The 21,468-nt window shown below is 42.8% G+C and overlaps 1 protein-coding gene across 32 annotated transcripts in view; it reads right to left on the bottom strand.

Annotated features, from left to right (window-relative positions):
• abi3bpa (ABI family, member 3 (NESH) binding protein a) overlaps nucleotides 1-21,468 on the bottom strand; it is a 343,447-nt gene that overhangs the window by 245,631 nt on the left and 76,348 nt on the right. For all 32 annotated transcript variants that reach the window (XM_080203511.1, XM_080203521.1, XM_080203530.1 and 29 more), the window contains exons 5-6: nucleotides 4,838-5,025; nucleotides 3,804-3,904 (exon numbers count right to left, since the gene is read on the bottom strand). In XM_080203511.1, the coding sequence (XP_080059637.1) occupies nucleotides 3,804-3,904; nucleotides 4,838-5,025 (289 nt within the window). The remainder of the gene's footprint in view (nucleotides 1-3,803; nucleotides 3,905-4,837; nucleotides 5,026-21,468) is intronic.

Below are 21,468 nucleotides of genomic sequence, written 5' to 3'. Positions count from 1 at the left end.
ACTGGCAAGTTAAGTGCACGGGGTTACAGGGATAGGGCCTGGGTGGGATTGTTGTTGGTGCAAGCTCAATGAGCCACATGGCCTCCTTCTGCACTGTAGGGATTCTGTGATTCTATAACCTACGTAGTTCTATGTAAAATGACCTTGCCCTATCTATTTTCAGCAACTTCATCAGTGACCTTTCCTCTAACAAAATGTCAGAAGTAAGGTTGTTCACTGACAATTCAAAAGAGTACATCTCCATTCACAACTCCTCCTACAACCAGGTAATTGGTTTGACCAGCAGGAATTAAGTCATACTGCAGAAAAACCATGGTAATACTAAAGAAAAAGCTCAGTAATCTGCCCATGATTATCAATAACACCAGCATCACCGATTCCCAATTTTCGACATCTTGAGAAGCATCACTTACCAGAAGCTCAACCAACTGAAAAAATACAATGGATACAAGCACATGGGAGAGATTTTATAACTGGCCTTCTTATTCCTAAAATGGGAGGTCTTGTGATGCAACAGATAGTGTTTCTACCACTAAGCCAGAAGATCCAGCTTCACATCCCACTCTAAAGCTTGATAACTATGGAAGGTTTGTTCATAAGTGACCGAATAGATTATCAATCTGCAAATCCTTTCAATATATATCAATGGCAGGATGTAAGAGTGGGAAAGATTCCTAGTCAGCCATGATTTTTATTGAATTCAAATTTCATTGTCTACCATGGTGAGATTCAAAACCAGATTGCCAGAGTATTACCTTGGGTCCCTGGATTCCTAGTCCAGTGTTATTATCACTAAACCACCACCTCCCCTTAGGCAGCTCCAATTCAAGAAGCTCAACACCAGTCAAGATGAAGCATTTTACTGTCTGATGATCCTACCACTGAACTCAAATGTTTCACAAAGAGTGGCCCCAGTACATGTCATCTACAGGATGTACAGCAAAAACTCAGCAAAATTATTTGACTCCTTTCCCTGTAACCTGCATGGCTAAGAAAGACAACAGCAGCAATGTCATAAGAACATGATTACATTCAAGTTTCTCTCCAATGTCCCACAACACCATCTTACTGGACATATCTCACCATTCCTTCATTATTGCTGGAATTCCCAAGAACACCATTCTTGAGGGCTGCAGCAGATGATGGAGAGGGCTTTACCATGATCTCCTTAAACTAACTAGGGATCTGATGTTTCCACATAAACCACATCCTAACAACATGGAAGAGAAGTCACATGCCCCCTGCTCCTTTAATGAATTGTATTACCAGAGTTGCATTGGCCCTAAAATAAATGCATGTCTATGCAACAATGTGCATTACCCAAGGGAAGTAGCACAGGGGTTTTACAAAACTGCATAGGGAAACAAGCATGTTCACAATATGATTCCAATCTGCATAATTTCTGCCAATGCAACTATATATACCCACAGAAATTTCAAAGTTTCAATGAATGACACTTAGCATTACAAGGCTTTCAAAAAAGTTTCATTTTCTTAAAAAGTGCTTTCCAGCATAAAGAAGATTCCACTGCATCAAAGCATGGCTATGAAACATGATAACCAGCGTTCTCTGTAACTGTCCTCTGTTCTAGTGATATACAGTGATATGCCTTTCAAACTTCAAAAATTGAATTATTACACCAGCTCCAGTATCCACTAGGATCGAAAGGTAAAGTTGCTTTAGTCCCAGATGACTAAGGCTGCTATCCCCTTTCATGGGGAGAGCTGATCAGTGATGACTTAACCTCAGGATCACCACACCCCAGGAGAGGGGCAAGGTTGAGAAGGCAGGTCTTCATGAATAATGGCAGCCAGTATGTATAATCTCCTGGCATGGTATCTTCCTTACTCCATCATTACTATCAAGCCAGAGGGATAAATCCTGGTTCAATGTAGGAGGGTGTGTGAGGAGCAGCATCAGGGATATCTAAAAATGAGTTATCATTCTATTGAAGCTATGACACAGAACAACATGCATGCTAAAAAGTGGAAGCAACGTGCAATAGACAAAACTAAGCAATCCCACAACCAATGGATTAGATCAAAGCTCTATAGTACTGTCACACCCAGTCATGAATGTGGGTGGGCAATTAAAAAATGTACAGATGGAGGAGTTTTCATGAACATCCCTATTCTTGATGATGGTGCAGCCCAGTTCATGAAAAAAAATACAGAGCTGAAGTGTTTGCAATTGTCTTCAACCTGATGTGCAAGCAGATAATCTATATTGACCTCCTCCTGAGGTCTTGAGGCGAGAATGAACTGTCCTTGACATGAAGACAGCATTTCATTGAATACGGTATCAAGCAGAGTGATGTCAAATTGATGTCACTGGACTGCAGGAGAAACTCTCCACTAGCTGAAGTCATACTGAGCACAAAGAAGGATGTTGTGGTCTTTGGACACTGACCATATCAATTTCAGGACACTGCTGCATGAGGATAGTGTCTTAGGCCCAACTATCATCAGCTGTTTCCTCAAATACCTTTCCTCTATCATAAGGTGCTAGGCAATGACCATCTCCAACAAGAAAGAATTTACCTACAATCCCCATCCTTGACATTCAATATTAGCATTGACTGTTGTTGAAAAAAAGAGAGGCTGTTAAAACTTTTCATCTTACACCCATTAGGACAGATATATTGCATCATGGATCCTTTATCGTTGCATGGCTAAATTCCCTCTCCTGAAGCTTTGAGGGAGTGGCTCTGACACAGACCACGACAATTCAAGAAAATTGATCACCAACAACCTTCTAAGAATAATACAGCACAGGAAACAAACCCTTCGGCCCTCCAGGGAACAATTAGGAATTAGCAATTAATGCTGGCCTTCCCAGCGATGTCCACATCCTATGAATAAATTTTTAAAATTCAATGGATCAAGTATAAATATGGCTCAATTTTCACTCTGTAAGATGTTATTTCCAGTCAGTAAAAAGAAGAAATTGCCATGTGAATCCATTTTAATTTCTCATAAAACTGCACAGAGACTGACTGGAAGAATAGATTCAATTTTTAGAAGTAGTTTTGCAGGATAATTTAGTAGACCTAACCACATGGTGCAAAAGATATCATAGCCAATTTTTTTCTTCCTTTCATGTGAAATAATCTATGTGAATTACAATCACTTTCCCTTCCCTTTCTGCCATGCTCCACTGAACGTACCCAAACAATAAAACGTCAAACGTATGAACCCAAATAAGAAAAAAAAGGCAGTACTAGCCAAAGTAATCAACCAGGCTGCAAAAAGGAAAGTTCTATAAAATATCAGAAAGAAGCTGGCTTAAACAGCAAAGAACAAAACTCTTATACATTTCCATCATTTACAACTGGAACTGAATAATTGCAGTATAGTTTTATAGGATAATCCAAAAGCTATTCCTTCATTTTTACCTTACTAATATGTGGAATTCCCTCAAGAGCCCAATAGTGGTTTGGTGTACTGAAACCGAAATAGTGTTGACTTGTAGATGTTAATAAGATATTAGTAAATGAGAAATTCCCTCATAGGTTTGACTAAATTAGCAAGGTTTTAACCAAAGAATAGATCTTTCAAATTAACGAACTTTGGTCTATGGGTTTAAAGCTTTCTTCATTCACACAGCCACAAGGCTCCAAATTGAAGAGACTGGACTTTATTCTTATGATGAAATCATTTTTGTATCATAGAGGTAAACCATCTAACAGTCACAAAGAAAACAGATTTTATTTTCAAAAATCTACTTTCTTAGATGAAATTCGATATACTTTGGAAGGTAGTTCCAGATTTGCCGCTACGTACTAATGAAACAACGGAATATACCTCAGATTTCCTTGAATACTTGGGATTTTCACTGTTGGTGTTTATGGAAATTTTCTTTGATATCTTTTGACGTTGGTCATTTTCGGTCTTTGTTGGTGAAGCTAAACAAACAAAAATCATACATTACATTGCAGATACATTGAACATGGCCTGTTAGATATTAATTGTATAAATCTAAAGTGGTTACTATAAAGCATACTAATCTACCTCGCCACTCTTCCATTGTTAAATATTTTCAGGGTGTTTGGTTGTATGTTATTCTCATCGAGTGGAAACAGACTTGTCAACGTGGGAATTGTTGGTGAGCAGAGGCGAGTCTTTCTGTAGATGTACCCTTTGTCCATGCACCATGGGTGCCCAATTTGGAGCCACCCCACCCGAAGGCTCAGGCAGACCATCAGCTTGTGCTGGGTAGTTTGCCAATGTGGCAAAGGCTATTAACGTCTTCAACTGCTATTGTGGGATTAGGTCAATTTAAGGTCAGTCTGTTTTATAATTTCTCCCATTGATTTGATTTGATTCAATTTTGATTTATTATTGTCACATGTATTAGCATACAATGAAATAGTGAATCAATATTTATTATTTTTAATGTTGGATTTTTTTAACTCCTGCAACTGGATACAAAGGTTTACCCAAAATATTCTGTACAGCAATACGCCTGAGGTTAAAATAGACTCTATTCAGAGATTTCCATATTCAGCCAAAAGAAAGGGACATTGAGCGAGATGCTGTTTGCAGAGTTTTCACTGTAGATGCAGCACCACAATGACAGTCACTGAAACCAAATAGCTCGCCAATATCTGAGAATCTTGTCAAATGTACAACTAGCAAATTCAAGTATCAAGTCATCCTTGAACTTGGTTATGTAAAATGTGGTTTTAATTTACACCACCAAAGTAATTCATTTTTAAATAAAATGTATCATTAAAAATTTTGGAAGAATATTTTCAATGAAGTTTACATGATGGGATATGACAGAGAATACCAAACTAATATAGTAAAACTATACCATAACAAAACTGGTAGCTTACAAGTCACAGTGGTAATGTAGTTGGTGGGCTCACTCCAGACACCCTCTTCTTTTGCTTTGGTAACTCGGACTCCAAATTCATAAACAGTATTTGGTTTAAGGTTGTCTATCGTTGTTTCACTTGTTGGACAGCACTGGTACAGCCAATTCTTGTTTCTTTCTTTTTCTCGATATCGAACAGTAAAATGACTAAAAGGAAAAATTAAAAGCAGAGAGATTTTTTTTATTTGCTCATGGGAGGTGAATGTCAATGGGAAGGCCAGCATTTGTTGCCTTTGTTAAAGACTGATTGTCTCGGATTGATTGTCTTCAGTCTAACCATCTATTATCAATCTGTACAGTAAGACTGTTCAGCTTCACACAAGAAAGCTAAATTTATAGTAGCCATGTGTCCAATATAACAATAGTTTCAGTATGTTCATGTCATTATAGCAACATTTTAAAATAACTTTTTTCCTAACGTACTGTACATGCTGAATATCATGGGAGCAATTCTCCCACCCTACTGCACTGCTTTTGTAGCTCAGTGGGCAGAGAGACTCAACATGGCACCATGGCCTCTGTGAGTCTCCAGCAGCCAAATTTCTGGCGCCATCAGCTCTGCACTAGAAATCAGCACAGAGCTGAATAAATTATGGTAATCTTAATTTGAGTACCTTTAATCTATAATTAGCGGGCCTGTGAATGAAGTCTCAGTGCCCACTACCCTTTCTCCCACTGCCAGGAGTGAAAGGGGGTAATTGAGGCCTTCTTCCAGGAGATCAGGGATAAGGGGGAGTGCTCCCTGGGCATTCCCCCCTGACAATGCCCAAGAGGTAGAGTGGCAATGCCCCAAGGGACATCTTGGCATTGTGCACCAGGCATCAGGCAGTGGAAAGGGGACAGGTCCTAATGGGGTGGGTCTCTGTGGGAAATCATTGGGGGGCTATCTGTGGGGGTGAGGGTTCCCACTGCCGCTCTGCATATCACCATAAGACCATAAGACATCGGAACAGAATTAGGCCACTCGGCCCATCAAGTCTGCTCCATCATTCAATCATGGCTGATTTTTTTTCATCCCCATTCTCCTGCCCTTTTCCCATTACCCCTGATCCCCTTATCAATCAAGAACTTATCTATCTTTGTGTTAAAGACACTCAATGATCTGGTCTTCTGCGGCAAAGAGTTCCACAGATTCACCACTCTCTGACTGAAGAAATTCCTCCTCATCTCTGTTTTAAAGGATTGTGCCTTTAGCCTGAAGTTATGCCCTCTGGTTCTAGATTTTCCTATTAGTGGAAACATTCTCACAATGTCCACTCTATCCAGGCCTCGCAGTACCCTGTAAGTTTCAATAAGATCCCCCCCCCCATCCTTCTAAACTCCAATGAATACAGATCCAGAGTCCTCAATCGTTCCTCATACGACAAGCTTTTCATTCCAAGGATCATTCTTGTGAACCTCTCTGGACCCTTTCCAAGGCCAGCACATCCTTTCTTGGATATGGGGTCCAAAACTGCTCACAGTACTCCAAATGGGGTCCGACCACAGCCTTATACATCTCAAAAGTACATATCTGCTCTTGTGTACTAGTCCCCTCGACATGAATGCTAACATTGCATTTGCCTTCCTAACTGCCAACTGAACCTGCACATTAACCTGCAGAGGGATTGCGAGCAGAGGGAGGGAGGCCAGCGATTGGGGCTGGGCATTGGGGTGGGGGAAAGGGGTTGGCCTGCTGGGGGGTTGGGGGAGGATTGGCAAATCTGAGCTGCTGAGGATTGGGGTGGGGTGTTGAGGCTGGGCCATGGAGGGTGGGAGGGCCAGGGATGCAGGAATCATGGAACTGGCCAGAGATCAAGCTGGCCAGTGATCTGACGGTTGGCAGTGCGGGGTCACTGCACATGTGCTGATCTCAGCGCTGACAGACTGGCGCATGCGCAGTGGCTCGCTCAGTGCTATGCTGCCGGCCTCTCTAGCAAGAATAGGCTCCGTCCCTGGATTTTTCACACAAATCACAATGGTGCATTCTGCAGTGCAGAGTGTGAGAGATTAATTTTGAAACTACTACTGATAAAAACAACAGGATTTATTCCAGTTGTTACACAAATTTGACACTTAGAAAGTTTTTGGGAGAATTACCTCCCCCAATGTCTTTCAAATGAAATGACTACTGCTTAACTTTGCAGTCAAGAACTTTACCAATCCATCTGAAAAGTTACCGAAATCTCTTCTCGAAGGCAAAGTGAGGTGCAGCAGAAAGAAGGGTTGGCCTAGGTATAGTTAGATAATGGATGTCACTGGGCTGATGCACACAAGCACCAATAGATGTGTGAGGATGGTAGAAGACAGACATGTGTGGCATATCATGACAGCAGGCTTACTGCTATCATGATATGCCCTTCCCAACAACAGCAGAGGTCCTATCATCCCACTTTCTCATGAAAAGCAAGAAAAAAACATGGATTCCAACTAAATCAATTGACCTCTGATGAAATCTTAAGGATACACTATTTGAATTCTCCCATGCCTCTGCCAGCAGGACCAATGGTAGGGAAGGGAATGGAGAGAATTCTGCAGAAGACCCAAAAACAGTTTCACGCAAGTATGAAATTACAGCAAGATTTATCAATGTTACCTGCTATGGCATATAGAGAATCCTGCTGGTGGCCATCACAAAACTGATTTGCATCCTGCTTATGAGAAACAAATGAAGGCCCCCATTTTCTACCCATGCCCAATGCTCCATGATATCAGCAGAAAATCATGCTGATCCAGAACACATCTTGAAAAAATGTGGCATTGAGCTTTCAGGCCTGAGGTAGCTCCGGAGTTCGCGAGGGAGGCTGTCAATGACCCTGGTCCCTGTAACACCACAGCAGTGGATGGGAGCATCTATCAGGTGGGTCTTCCAAATTCATTGTCTTTGACGAGGTCTATCTTCCAGCTTCAGAGTGTTCCTAGAAATCCATCTTCCTCTTTAGGCAGTCCATCGCCTTTCTTGAACACTGGATCAGTGATGGAGAGCACCTTTTAAACATGCACCTCAACAGGACATCGGGACACACACAACCAACCTGCCTTGTGATCTTGCTGTATGCAAATTAGCTGCTGCATTTCTTACATTCCAACAGTGACTACACTTCACAAGTACTTAATTGGTTGTAAAGCATTTTGGATCCTTCCGAGGTAGAGGAAGGTGCCATATGAATACAAATCATTACTTTTCTCACTCTTTCACTGCCTTTGTTCCATATGCTTTGATGCTCTTACTTAGCAAAAATCTATCAAACTCAGCCTTGAAAACTACAACTGATCCAACATTGTGCATCTTAAAAGTATTGGAAATGCATGAAAATGGTGGAACCTTGCTAGCTGTGCAAAATCTCACTCCTCAATAAATGTGCAGATTGAATAACTGATAGAGAAGAACAGTAGATTCAACTCCTAGCAGTCTTGATCCTTCAGTGTGTGCACAGAGGAGCAAAGCCATTTCTCAAAGCCCTCCTAGAAATTAAAACTTGGAATCAAATTTTAGCTTTGAGCAAGTGGAATGGTGAGGAAAATGTGAAAGAATTGGTACATTTTTTCAATTTTATTGAAAACTACTCCATTGTATACCACTTGGAGATTGTTTTTTATCCTGATATGATACAACCTTTTCTTTCCAGTCACAGTAATTTGCCACAAGAATCACAGAATCTTTATAGAGCAGAAGGAAGCCATTCGGCCCATCAAGACTGCATTTTACCTAGTCTTACTTCCCTGTCTTTTACCCTTATTTTTTGACCATCCAGAATAAAGAAACAAAAGTGAGACCATTACTAATTAACAATGCTTAGTCGGGATGAGCAAAGCAAAAAAACAGGGAAAGGATGCAATCTACACAAAATGGGTTTGGAATGCATTCATCAGAACAATACAGAAATTCTATTGGGCTATTAATGGGAGGTTAAATTTTCAGCAGGCAATATGAGCCAATTTGGCAATATTTCAGTGAGCTCCCCAAGTGGCACCTCTATCACCTCCCTTTAAAACCATTTTGGAGTGTCACTTACAGCTTAGAAACAAGCAAAAAGATTTCCCCAGCATAAATTATTCCCCACCTTGTGCCTCTGGATGGGAAGGTTAAAATCATGGCCCAAGGGTCAAGGTGCCGTGGGGTTCATGTGCCTAGATTTCCCTGGAGAATAAACTTCCTGCTTAATTTCCAATATGACACAAAGTTGCGTGGGAGTGTGAAGATGATACAAAGTTGGGTGGGAGGGTGAGCTGTAAGGAGGATGCAGAGATGCTTCAGTATGATTTGGAAAAGCTGAGTGTGTGGGCATAAGCATAGCAGATGCGGTATAATATGGATAACTTTTGTAGCAGTAATAGGAAGACAGATTATTACTTAAATGGATGTAAATTAAGAGAGTTGGATAGTCAGTGAGACCTCAGTGTCCTCATGCATCAGTTGCTCAAAGTAAGCACGCAGGTACAGCAAGCAGTAAAGAAGCCAAATGGTATGTTGGTCTTCACAACGAGAGGATTTGAGTATAGGGATAGGAATATTTTGCTGCAATTGTATACGATATTGGAAAATTGTATACAGTTTCGATGTCCTTATTTGAGGAAGGATGTCCTTGCTATAGAGGAAGTACAGTAAAGGTTTCCAGACTGATGCCTGGAATGGCAGATCTGTCAAATGAAAAAAGATTAAGTCAGTTAGGATTATATTCAGTGGAGTTGGGGAGAGTGAGAGGGGATCTCATAAAAACTTAAAAAAATCTAACAGGGTTGGACAGGGTAGATTCAGAAAGAATGTTCCCAGTGTTGGGGGAATCCAGAACTAGGGGTTATAGTTTGAGGATATGGGGTAAACCTTTTAGAACTGAGGTGAGGAGAAATTTCTTCACCCAGAGAGTGATGAATCTGTGGAATTTGCTACCACAAAATGTAGTTGAGGCCAAAACGTTGTCTGATTTCAAGAATAAATTAGATTTGGCTCACGGGGCTAAAGGGATCAAGGGATGTGGGGGGAAGGGAGATCAGGATATTGAATTCGATGAACAGCCATAATCAAAATGAATAGCGGAGTAGGCTCAACAGCTGAATGGCTTAGTCTATGTTTCCATGTATATTAACTTTTATGATTGCCACTAAATCGCTGGTTGAGTCAGGAGAATCAGAACACAAAACAACCTGTGCCATTTCCTGTCTGGGATTAATTAACACTACCACATGAAATGAAACATCCATGAATGTGACGTAAAATATCATTACAAACAAACTTAAGAAACCCATCACATCTGGCAAGAGTTAGAGTTTAAAAGACATTTTGGAACGGGGCACTGATGTCATGTCTGCCTGCAGATCTACATTATATACACCATTTAGATAAAAGCACATTTTGAGCCAATAAAAATGTATAAAAGGGAACTACTATGTTTAGTAAACACGGTGGGCCCAATTTTACCATTGCATCGTGCTCGCCCAAAAACGTGGTAAAGTTGGGTGTGAGGCCATTAACGTGACCCGTGCCCGTGTCTGTGCAGATGGCCACTTTATCGAGGTGCAGGAATGGCCATGATCCGATTTGCGCCCGAAACAGGTGCAGTGGTGATTTAAATGCATTTGCAGGCAGTTAAATTGAATTAATGAACTGCCTGCCCAACTTTATCAGCATTTCCCCCTTTACCACTGTGTTCGCCAATCCAGAACTGCACCAAAATAGACATGCTGAATTAAAGTCTGTTTCAGGCAGTCCAGCTGCTGAAGAGACAAGTTCAGAATTCCAATGGCTCTCTGCCTCAGATCAGTGGTGGAGGAGAGAGGGAGGCGGGCCAGATCATTCTCTGGTGGGGGGGTGGTGAGAGTAAAAGGAGGCCCGATCATTGTTTGGTTGGGGGGGGTGGTGTGGTGGGGGAGGAGGAGAAGGTGGGTTAGACATACCTCTGGGGTAGGGGGGAGGGGAGTGAGGCCAGATCATTCTGTTGGGGAGGGAGGGGAGTGAGACCAGATCATTCTCTGCGGGGGGCAAGTGGGGGTTACTGAGGCCAGATCATTCTCGGGGGAGGTGGGGGGAAATGAGGCCAGGTCATTCTCTGGTGGGGCGGAAGGAGTGAGACCAAATCATTCTCTTGGAAAGGTGGGTGGAGGAGAAGGGGGTGGGTGGTGAGGCCAGATCATTCTCTGGTGGGGGGAAGAGGGAGGCAGGTAAGATGGATTTCTGGTAGGAGGAGCGCGGAGGATAGGGGGATCCACTGCCACTCTACAGGCAATCAGTGGGGGGGAAGGGAGCAGGGGGTTCGCGATCGGTCTGGGTAGTGGGGTGGGTGGATAAGGGGGACAGTGATGTCTGTGGGGGCCATTGCTCCCAGGTGCACTTTTTCAAATTTTTTCTAACTGCGCATGCACAGTTCAGAGTCTGAGTCAGAGTTCAGAGTTTCAGGTGTGCTGAGCCCTGCCCACAGCTCAATTCAGACCCGCAATTTTGTTTTCAGGCTAAGTGCATATGGGGGTGCCTGAAAGCAGATTTCCAAATCGGATCTGAATTATGCCCAGATTCAGCACTTAGAATGAAAATGGTAAAATCAAGCCCGGTGTGGGTTTGAAGTACCAAGAGAACAGCAGGGTATTTGTTAGATGTCAGCTCAGATTTGATTTGATTTGATTTGATTTATTATTGTCACATGTATTAGCATACAATGAAAAGTATTGCTTCTTGCGCGTTATACAGACAAAGCATTACGTTCGTAGAGGACACGAGGGAGTGCATAATGTAGCGTTACAATCATAGCTAGGGTGTAGAGAAAGATCAACTTAATGCAAGGTAGGTCTATTCAAAAGTCTGATGGCAGCAGGGAAGAAGCTATTTTTATGTCAGTTGGTATGTGACCTCAGATCTGCATTATTTTTCCCGACGGAAGAGGAAGAGAGAATGTCTAGGGTACTGGCCGCTTTGCTGAGGCAGCGGGAAGTGTAGACAGAGTCAATGCATGGGCAGTTGCATTGTGTGATGGATTGGGCTACATTCACGATCTTTTGTAGTTTCTTGCAGTCTTGGGCAGAGCAGGAGCCATACCAAGCTGTGATACGCCCAGAAAGAATGCTTTCTATGGTGCATTGTGAAAGTTGGTGAGAGTCGTAGCTGAGATGCCAAATTTCCTTTGTTATCTAAGAAAGTAGAGGCATTGGTGGGCTTTCTTAATTATAGTGTTGGCATGGGGGGACCAGAACAGGTTGTTGGTAATTTCGACACCTAAAAACTTGAAGCTTTCAACCCTTTCGACTTCGGCCCCATTGATGTAAACAGGGGCATTTCTCCTCTACACTTCCTGAAGTCAATGACAATCTCCTTTGTTTTGTTGACACTGAGGGAGAGATTATTGTTGCTGCATCAGTTCACCAGACTCTCGCTCTCATTCCTGTACTCTGTGTCATCATTGTTTGAGATCTGACCCACTATGGTGGTGTCGTCAGCAAATTTGAAAATTGAACTGAAGGGGAATTTGGCCACACAGCCATGGGTGTATAAGGAGTGTGGTAGGGGGCTGAGAACACAGCCTGGTGGGGATGACTGTGGAGGAGATGTTGAGGATGACTGTGGAGGAGGTGTTGTTGCCTATCATTACTGATTTTTATCTGTGGGTTAGGAAGTAGAGTATTCCAGAGGGAGTGGCCGCGGCCCAGGCCATGGAGTTTGGAGATGAGTTTCGTAGGAATCATGGTGTTGAAGGCTGAGCTATAGTCAATAAACAGGAGTCTGACATAGGGGTCTTTGTTATCTAGTTGTTCCAGGGTTGAGTGCAGGGCCAGGAAGATGGCATCTAATGTGGACTTGTTGCGGAGGTAGGCAAACTGTTGTGGATCCAGGCAGTCCAAGAGGCAGAAATTGATTCGTGCCATGACTAACCCTTCGAAGCACTTTATAGTGATGGGTGTCAGAGCAACCAGACGATAGTCATTAAGGCATGCTGCTAGGCTTTTCTTTGGTACTGGGATGATGGTCATCTTCTTGAAACATATAGGGACATGAGATTATTGTAAAGAGTGGTTGAAGATGTCTGCAAATACTCCCGCCAGCTGATTCGCGCAGGACCTGAGCGCTCGTCTGGGTACCCCATCCGGGCCAGTCGCTTTCCATGGGTTGACCTTCGAGAAAGCTGCTCTGACATCTGCAATGGTGACCTCAAATACAGTTGAACTCATCCAAATTTAACTAGCTTGTTTTTGCTTCCGACATATGCACCTCTTAAAGCAAATCCCAGGGATGGCCTTTAAGAGCTAGAGTCTATAAGACTCAGGCTCTAAAAAAAAGTACAGGACATTTAATTCTAGCAAAAGATCTCCCAGTTAAATAGCATTAGAAAAAAGACAAATTACTGTGGCTGTTGGAATCTAAACCAAAAGAGAAAATGCTGGAAAATCTCTGTTGGTCTGGCAGCATCTGTAAGGAGAGAAAAGCGCTGATGTTTCGAGTCCAGAGGACCCTTTGTCAAAGCTCAGCTTTAAAAGCTCAACATTTTCTCTTTTGGAAACAGCATTAGAACACTTTCAGAAATGTAATCTTCGTTGTCACCACTTTGAAATAATGCTGAATTGAAAGCAGCTGCCAGGGATTAAACAGAATCATTGGGCAGGGTTCCTTAGATATTCACACCAGCGGGATCTTCTAATCCCACCGACAGTGCATCCCTGGGGTCAATAGTATATTCCATTGACATTAGCAGGATCAGAAGATCCTGCAACTGTGAGTGGCCTGCCCCCTCCTGCCACAAGAAACACGCAGCAAGGAGGCTAGGTATCTGCAATATCAGTGAATTAAATGATGATTCCAAGCAATAAATTTAGAATGCAGGACAGACATTTCCTTCTTTAAAAAAAACACCCATTATATGTGTTCTACACCTGTTAATGTCAAGTTTGTATACCCAACGACAATACCGCAACGACATCAGCAACGACAACAAACTCTCCCTCAATGTCAACAAACGAAGGAGATTGTCAACGACTTCAGGAAGCATAGTGGAGGACATGCCCCTGTCTATATCAATGGGGATGAAGTAGAAATGGTTGAAAGCTTCAAGTTTTTAGGTGTCCAGATCATCAACAACCTATCCTGGTACCCTCATGCCGACGCTATAGTTAAGAAAGCCCACCAATGCCTCTACTTTCTCAGAAAACCAAGGAAATTTGGCATGTCTTCTTTGAACTCTCACCAACTTTTACAGATGCACCATAGAAAGCCTTCTTTCTGGTTGTATCACAGTTTGGAATGGCTCCTGGTTTGCTCAAGATTGCACAAAACTACAAAATGTCATGAATGTAGCCCAATCCATCATGCAAATCAACCTCCCATCCATTGACTCTGTCTATACTTCCCACAGATCAAATCAAATCAAATCAAAATGTTTACGTAATAAAGAACGATAAACTGATTACAAAAATATCACATTCCCTACATTTTGTTTGTATGCTGTTGATGCCTGTTAAATAAATCTTTATAGCCTTCTGTATGTTAATAGCAAGCCTTTATTAACTATTTGTGACTACACATAAATTATATAAAGGGTACAGGCAAGGAGCTATCTTCATTCTGGGTCTTAAAATGTCACTGACCAATACCACACTGATCCAAGGTCTGGGTCAAGTGCCTTCTTACATCATTGTGTGGGCGACAGTATTCTCAATGCCACATTAATGTTGTGGGGGGAAGTGTTCTGGCCTCCCCACAGGTGTTTCTTGCTGTGGGACATGGTGTGCCTTTCGCCAGCAGCAGAATCTTCGAGTCCTGCCACTGTCAATGGGATTTCCCATTGACTTCCGTCGGGAAACCCAGAATGGGGTTGCACCATCGGTGGAATCTGAAGACCCCACCAGCACTCACAGCCGGAAAATTCTAGCCTGTATTTGTGAGACCCTTGTACCATTTAATAAGGGTTAGTCAACTTTTACATCTCATCTTTGCCACATTCATTTTTAATGTAATTTTTATGCTCACTTTCATTTTTAAAGTACCCTTCAATGGATTGCAGAGTTAAAGCTAAAACAAGATTACTAATCATACATTTTTTTCATTCTGTTACTTTCATTTTTCTTTCTTGCTTCATTTCAATCTCATAATTCCTTAATTTTTAAAAAAAATTCCTCCTTTTCAAATATTGTTCTTCTATTTAATAGGTTGGAAATAGACAAATAACCCATCTCCATTCCCTATTTTCTCTTTTGTTTTCTTATTCAATATGTACTTTTCCCATTTTATATTTATTAGATATGCTGGTCTGCTTTGTAAAAGTGTATTTCCCCCAAGCAGCTCTATGACTCTTCTATTAGAAACAGCTTTCCTTTCTGCCTAACCACCTGGAATTGAAGACAGGGAACTGACCCAGGAACTAAAGGCCAAAAAGGGGTTCCCACACAGATGACAAGGGGACACAACAGAGATTCTTAAACTAGAAAGAGTGCAGAAGAGACTTACTCGGATGCTACTGAGACTTCACAGTTTAAGTTACAAGGAGAGGGTTGATAGACTGGGACTTTTTTCTCTGGAGTGTAGAAGACTGAGGAATGATCTTACAGAGATCTACAAAATAATGAGGGGCATAGATCAGCTAGAAAGTCAATAACTATTCCCAAAGGTAGGGGAATCTAAAACTAGACAGCATATTTCTAAGGTGAGAGGGGAGAGATACAATAGTGTCCAGAGGGGCAATTTTTTCACGCAGAGAGTGGTGAGTGTCTGGAACAAGCATTAGCGGTAATAGAGGCAGGTATAATTTTGTCTTTTAAAAAGTGTTTAGACACTTACAGGATAAGATAGGTAAAGAGGGATATGCCCCCCACCTCCCAGTGATGGGACTGGCCAGACCACCTCCTGATCATTCAGAGATGGGAAGGGGCGGATCTCAAACCCACAGAAATCAATGAGCTGCAACAGCTCCCAGCCACTCAAGAACAGGAAGGTGTGAGATCTAAGCCCGTATGTAGAACAGATAGGAAAGTAGAACTTCCTTTACTCCCACAGGGAGCAAGGAACAGGAGTTTGGTACAGGACACACACTCACCCCAAGGCTGCTTGAGAAAACAGGATCTGGATTAGGGCGGCACGGTAGCACAGTGGTCAGCACTGCTGCTTCACAGCTCCAGGGTCCTGGGTTTGATTCTCGGCTCAGGTCACTGTCTGTGTGGAGTTTGCACGTTCTTCTCGTGTCTGCGTGGGTTTCCTCCCGGTACTCCGGTTTCCTCCCACAGTCCAAAGGTGTGCAGGTCAGGTTGATTGGCCATGCTAAGAAATTGCCCCTTAATGTCCAGGGTAGCGGAGGTTAGAGGGTTTAGTGGGTATAATATGTGGGGATATGGGGGTAGGGGCTGGGTGGGATTGTGTTCGGTGCAGACTCGATGGGCCGAAGGGCCTCTTTCAGCACTGTGGGATTCTATGGCTCAATGGAAGGACCATGGAAAGGACGCAAAGCACAAGGCAGTGAAATCAACTCTCCCTTCCCTTGATAAAGCGCTAGAAAGCAGCGAAACCGGGTGGGATGCAAGCTAAATTCGCAATATTAAACCTCAGTTGGAATTTTACTTGAGAGGAAAGGCAAGAATGGCCAGACACTATCCACAGCCAGCCCCAGACGTGGGATAAACAGGAGTTAAATGAACTTCAACAGGGCGTGGGCTCAACCTTCAGCAGCCCTGGGTGAGTGAACCTTCTGCATCCACATAAAAATAAGGATTTTCTGATGGTTCCTGGGCACCGTCCACAGTTCATTACAGTTTCACAACAAACACTGGGGGTAATCTGATACACATAGGAACACATGAGGACAGCCAAACAGATCCACTCTTAAAAAGATAAACCCCTCCAACAAAAATATAGATTGAAAACTTCTCAAGCAATCTAAAAATGGAGGACATGCTAGCCACATGTGGGCTCACAACAATTAACAGACAAGTCTAGGAAGATGCAAGTATTCAATCACCTGAAAAAATGGAAAAACCTTTGACAAAGGATAGTTCACCAATATTAAAAAAAGGGCCCTCCCTTAAAAAATGCAAATTTCTAGACTCCCTGAATCACCTTGAACAATGGAAGGAACCCTGGCCACAGAAGGACTCATCACCCAGGGAAGGCAACCACTAACCCCACTGGATCACTTAAAAAAAATATGAGACCCTGAACAAAGGGGAACTCATCATACCTAGTAAACAAGATCCTGACTAAAAATGTAAACCTCGAACCATCCTTCTCTTTTGTTCTTTACCCAACATGAACTTCAAAATACTCAAACTTTATTGTGAAAACTCCCTCTCAAAACTCCACCCCCAAACACAAAACATTCAACATATTTGGGACACAGCATGTATGGTACCATCCCGCCACACCGAACCACCCTGCACACCCAACAGACATATACATGGGAGGCAAAAGCGCCAAGACACAGGAAGACAACAAAACACCCTTCAACCCACTACCTACCATCAACATCCCTATCAGGAAACTCCAGGAATCTTCTTCACTCCCACTTACTTAGCAACAAGCACATAAAACTGGCCCAGCCAGAAAACCCAAAAAGATTCTCCCAAACTCTAGAAACACAACAAAGGTCCCCAGCGTAACAGACCCCTCCCCCTGATACACAACACCTCAACAATCACCTATCCCCAAACACGTACAAAATGGCAGAACCCATGCAGCCATCACCCACTCATTATAGAGGTCCCAGCCAACACCTTTCACCCAAACCAACCTTTCTCCCCCACACACATATATACAACCCCATCCACAACCCCACACAAGAAAAAACTAACATGAGCAATATAAAAAAAGGAAAAGACACAGGAGACGAGAAGATAACAAGCTACAATAAAAGGGCAAGGCATCATGGGTTAGATGTGAGCCGAAAGCAAAGAAGCAGAGCACGAAGAAAAGCCAACATGTCCTCTCTCTATTCGACCCCAAAAACCTAGCATTAAAAACTTCGGCGAAATATTGGATAAAGCTTGAAAATGGGAATAATGATATGCAATTAAGCTACTCTTAAGAACATAAGAAATAGGAGCAACAACAGACCATATGGCCCATCAAACCTGCCCTGTCATTTGATTCTATACTATCTTGGCTGATCTTAGCCTTAAACTCCGTTATCTCACCACTCCCTATAAAGCTGTGTCTTCAGCCCCTACTATACTCCTTAAATATTTATTACTATGTGGCCAAATTCCCATCCAACTTGATTTTCAAGTTTGCTGATGACAGCATCGAAGTGGGTCAGATCTCAAACAATAATGAGACGGAGCACAGAAAAGAGATAGGGAATCTGGTGAACTGGTGTGACGACAATAATCTCTCCCTCAATGTCAACAAAATGAAGGAGATTGTCATTGACTTCAGGCAGCATAGTGTAGAACATGCCTCTGTCTACATTAATGGGGGCGAAGTAGAAATGATAGAGAGCTTCAGGTTTTTAGGTGTCCAGATTACCAACAATCTGTTCTGTCCCCCCATGCCAACACTGAGAAAGCCCACCGAGGCCTCTACTTTTTCAGAAGACTAAGGAAATTTGGCATGCCAGCTACAATTCTCACCAACCTTCACAGATGCACCATAGAAATCATAGAAATCCTACAGTACAGAAAGAGGCCATTCAGCCCATCAAGTCTGCACCGGCCACAATCCCACCCAGGCTCTACCTCCATATCCCTACATATTTTACCCACTAGTCCCTTTAACCTATGCATCTCAGGACACTAAGGGCAATTTTTAGCATGGCCAATCAACCTCACCCGCACATCGTTGGACTGTAGGAGGAAATTGGAGCATCTGGAGGAAACCCACGCAGACACGAGGAGAACGTGCAAACTCCACACAGACAGTGATCCAAGCCAGGAATCGAACCCAGGTCCCTGGATCTGTGAAGCAGCAGTGCTAACCACTGTGCTATGGTGCCGCCCAAAGTATTCTTTCTGGTTGTATCACAGCTTGGTATGGCTCCTGCTCTGCCCAAGACCATAAGAAACTACAAAAGGTCATGAATGTAGCCCAGTATATCACGCAAACTAACTTCCCATTGACTCTATCTATACCTCCCACTGCCTCAGGAAAGCAACCAGCATAATTAAAGACCCCATGCTCCCTGGACATTCTCTCTTCCATCTTCTTCCACAGGGAAAAAGATATAAAAGTCTGAGGTCACATACCAATCAACTCAAAAACAGCTTCTTCCCTGCTGCTATCAGACTTTTGAATGGACGTACCTTGCTTTGAATTGATCTTTCTGTACACCATAGCTATGACAGTAACACTACATTCTACATTCTCTTATTTCCTTCTCTATGAATGGTATGCTTTGTCTGTATAGTGCACAAGAAACAATACTTTTCACTGTATACTAATACATGTGACAATAAATCAAATCAAATCAAAACGAGTCAGTATTGGAGCTCATTACAGAAGTGAGTTCAATCTGGAAAAGACACAGTGAGCTCCAATCTTCTCCTATGTAGAATTGGAGGACTCAATGCAGGAAGTGGAAAGGAGGAGAGATGACCTCAATATGCAGAAGCGAAGGAAGCCATCCAGACAAACTCTGGGAAGGCAATGGAAGCAGACAGCGGTGTTTTCAATGTCAGGAGTGCAGCCCCAAGGACCTGACTGCAGTGCCAAAAGAAGTTCAATAACCTCACTTGAGTGGTTAAGGTCAATGAATGCATCTCTAATGCCTTATTCCACCAACTGTACCCCTAGTTTCACAAACTCCACAATGCATCACAGTCCCCCTGAGTCATTTACCAATAATCTCTATCAATCATGATGCATAACTAACAGTCATATATTTTACCTAACCCTCACACATTCAGCACTGCTGCAAATCTTGCATCTGCATCTCACAACTCACACATACTGCCATTATTCAACCACAGTAACCACATCAACATAGTATATCACGCTCATTGACACATTCTCCTTTCTCTCTAACAGAACAAGGGGACACATAACTGTGGAGAGCAGCATATAACCAGTGGGGGACAGGCACAATTTCAAGTCGTTATCTCCAAGGCAGAGAACATGTTCACCACTACTGGTCCAGCTATGACTGAGGCCATACCTGCAGCTGGAAGTATTGAAGGTGATGGTATGTTGCTAACTAATTTCCTTCTTGCTTCTCATCTGACAATCTCTTCTGATTCCCACATTGCAGATGGTGTATGCATCAATTTCTTGCTCCTCTCCCATCAGCCCACAACCCACTGCCTGTTTTTCCACTGTCCTCATTTTAGCCTTGTGCCTTTCTCTTTTCAGACGCCAATAGGAAATACTGTGTCGAAGCCTCCTGGAGGACAAGGGCACGCACAAGTTTGGATGTAGACAACACCATTGAGACATCTGATAGCATAGGATACGGAGAAAGAATGATGGGCGTGCTATGATTGACATTTCAGGACAATGGAGGTGCCACCCTGGGGCATTCACAGTAACTCCAAGGAGCATGAGCTTACTGGCCTCTCCAAAGAAGAGAGTATTCAACCTTACACCATTGCCAGTGCTCTTTCTGATGCCTGTTTGCCAGCCAGCTCAGTCTGCTGCTGCCCATGCCAAACGGTGCAGTCTGAAGCTGAGCCTTGTAGGACTAGTTGCTTGATGGCAACCTGCAAGTCCATCTGCACCCTCCTATGGTGAAAGTCATAGGACAGGACTTTCCTCCCCCCCACGATATGTTCACAGTGGCAGGAGATGGCACACCGCTCGCTGAAGGGAGGATCTTATAATCCTTCCATTGTTAACAGAGTTTCCTGTTGAACACATCATTGTCACCAAGAAGCCCGTGATGGGGGTGCACTGTCGGTGGAACCATAACATCTGACTGGCATAAACACTCAGCAAGATTTCAGCAATCATCAGCCTTCCACCAACCATGCTGCAACTACCAGATTACATTGTTTAGGAGTACTAGGGCAGGTAAAGGCACACAGAAGACAGATACCAAGGGAATGCACAAAAGGTGGATAGTTGACTTTTCTTTGGAATACTGGATGACTTATTCCATAAAGTTGGCTTGGAATGTTGGTTTTGTGTTCAAGAGAAAGTTAGGGCGTTCATTAAGAGGTGGCAAGTAAACTGAGGGACTGTAGGCAAATGAGGAATGGGGAATTGTATTCACAGTTACTGCAGTTGGATGAGTCAATCATGGACAACCCAACCAGAAAAGGTTGCCAAGAAAGGTAACTGCCTCCTCCTCCTCTTCCTCCAATTTCTCCTCAGCTGCTCACTGTGGCAAGGGCTGTGTTTTCATTATGATAAAGCTGTGCAGAATGCAGTGGATAACCACAAATGGTGACATATATTCGGTGGGTACTGAAGACTGCTTCAAAGAAGTCAACATTGTGGAAAAATTGTTCAAGCGCCTCACTGGGCTGCTCAATAACATTTCACATGGCAGCAAATCTCTCATTATATGCCCACACCACATGTGGGTGGGCTCAGAATCTTTAAATACTGCTGAAGAAACTGACTTGCGGTCATCATTTATTGTGGTCATGATTTATTATGATTTATTTTGTTACTAACACAGATAGTGACGAAAAGGGTATTGGGCTCAGTGGCTTCATTTGATCCCAATTTCCTTATATTAATCTCTAATCTCAATGTTGTCTCACTTACACTCACTG

This window comes from Carcharhinus amblyrhynchos, chromosome 15 (genome assembly GCF_965287045.1).
Source record: "Carcharhinus amblyrhynchos chromosome 15, sCarAmb.v2.hapA, whole genome shotgun sequence".
NCBI classification, from domain to species: Eukaryota; Metazoa; Chordata; class Chondrichthyes; order Carcharhiniformes; family Carcharhinidae; genus Carcharhinus; species Carcharhinus amblyrhynchos.
This window is presented reverse-complemented; position numbering and strand designations above follow the sequence as displayed.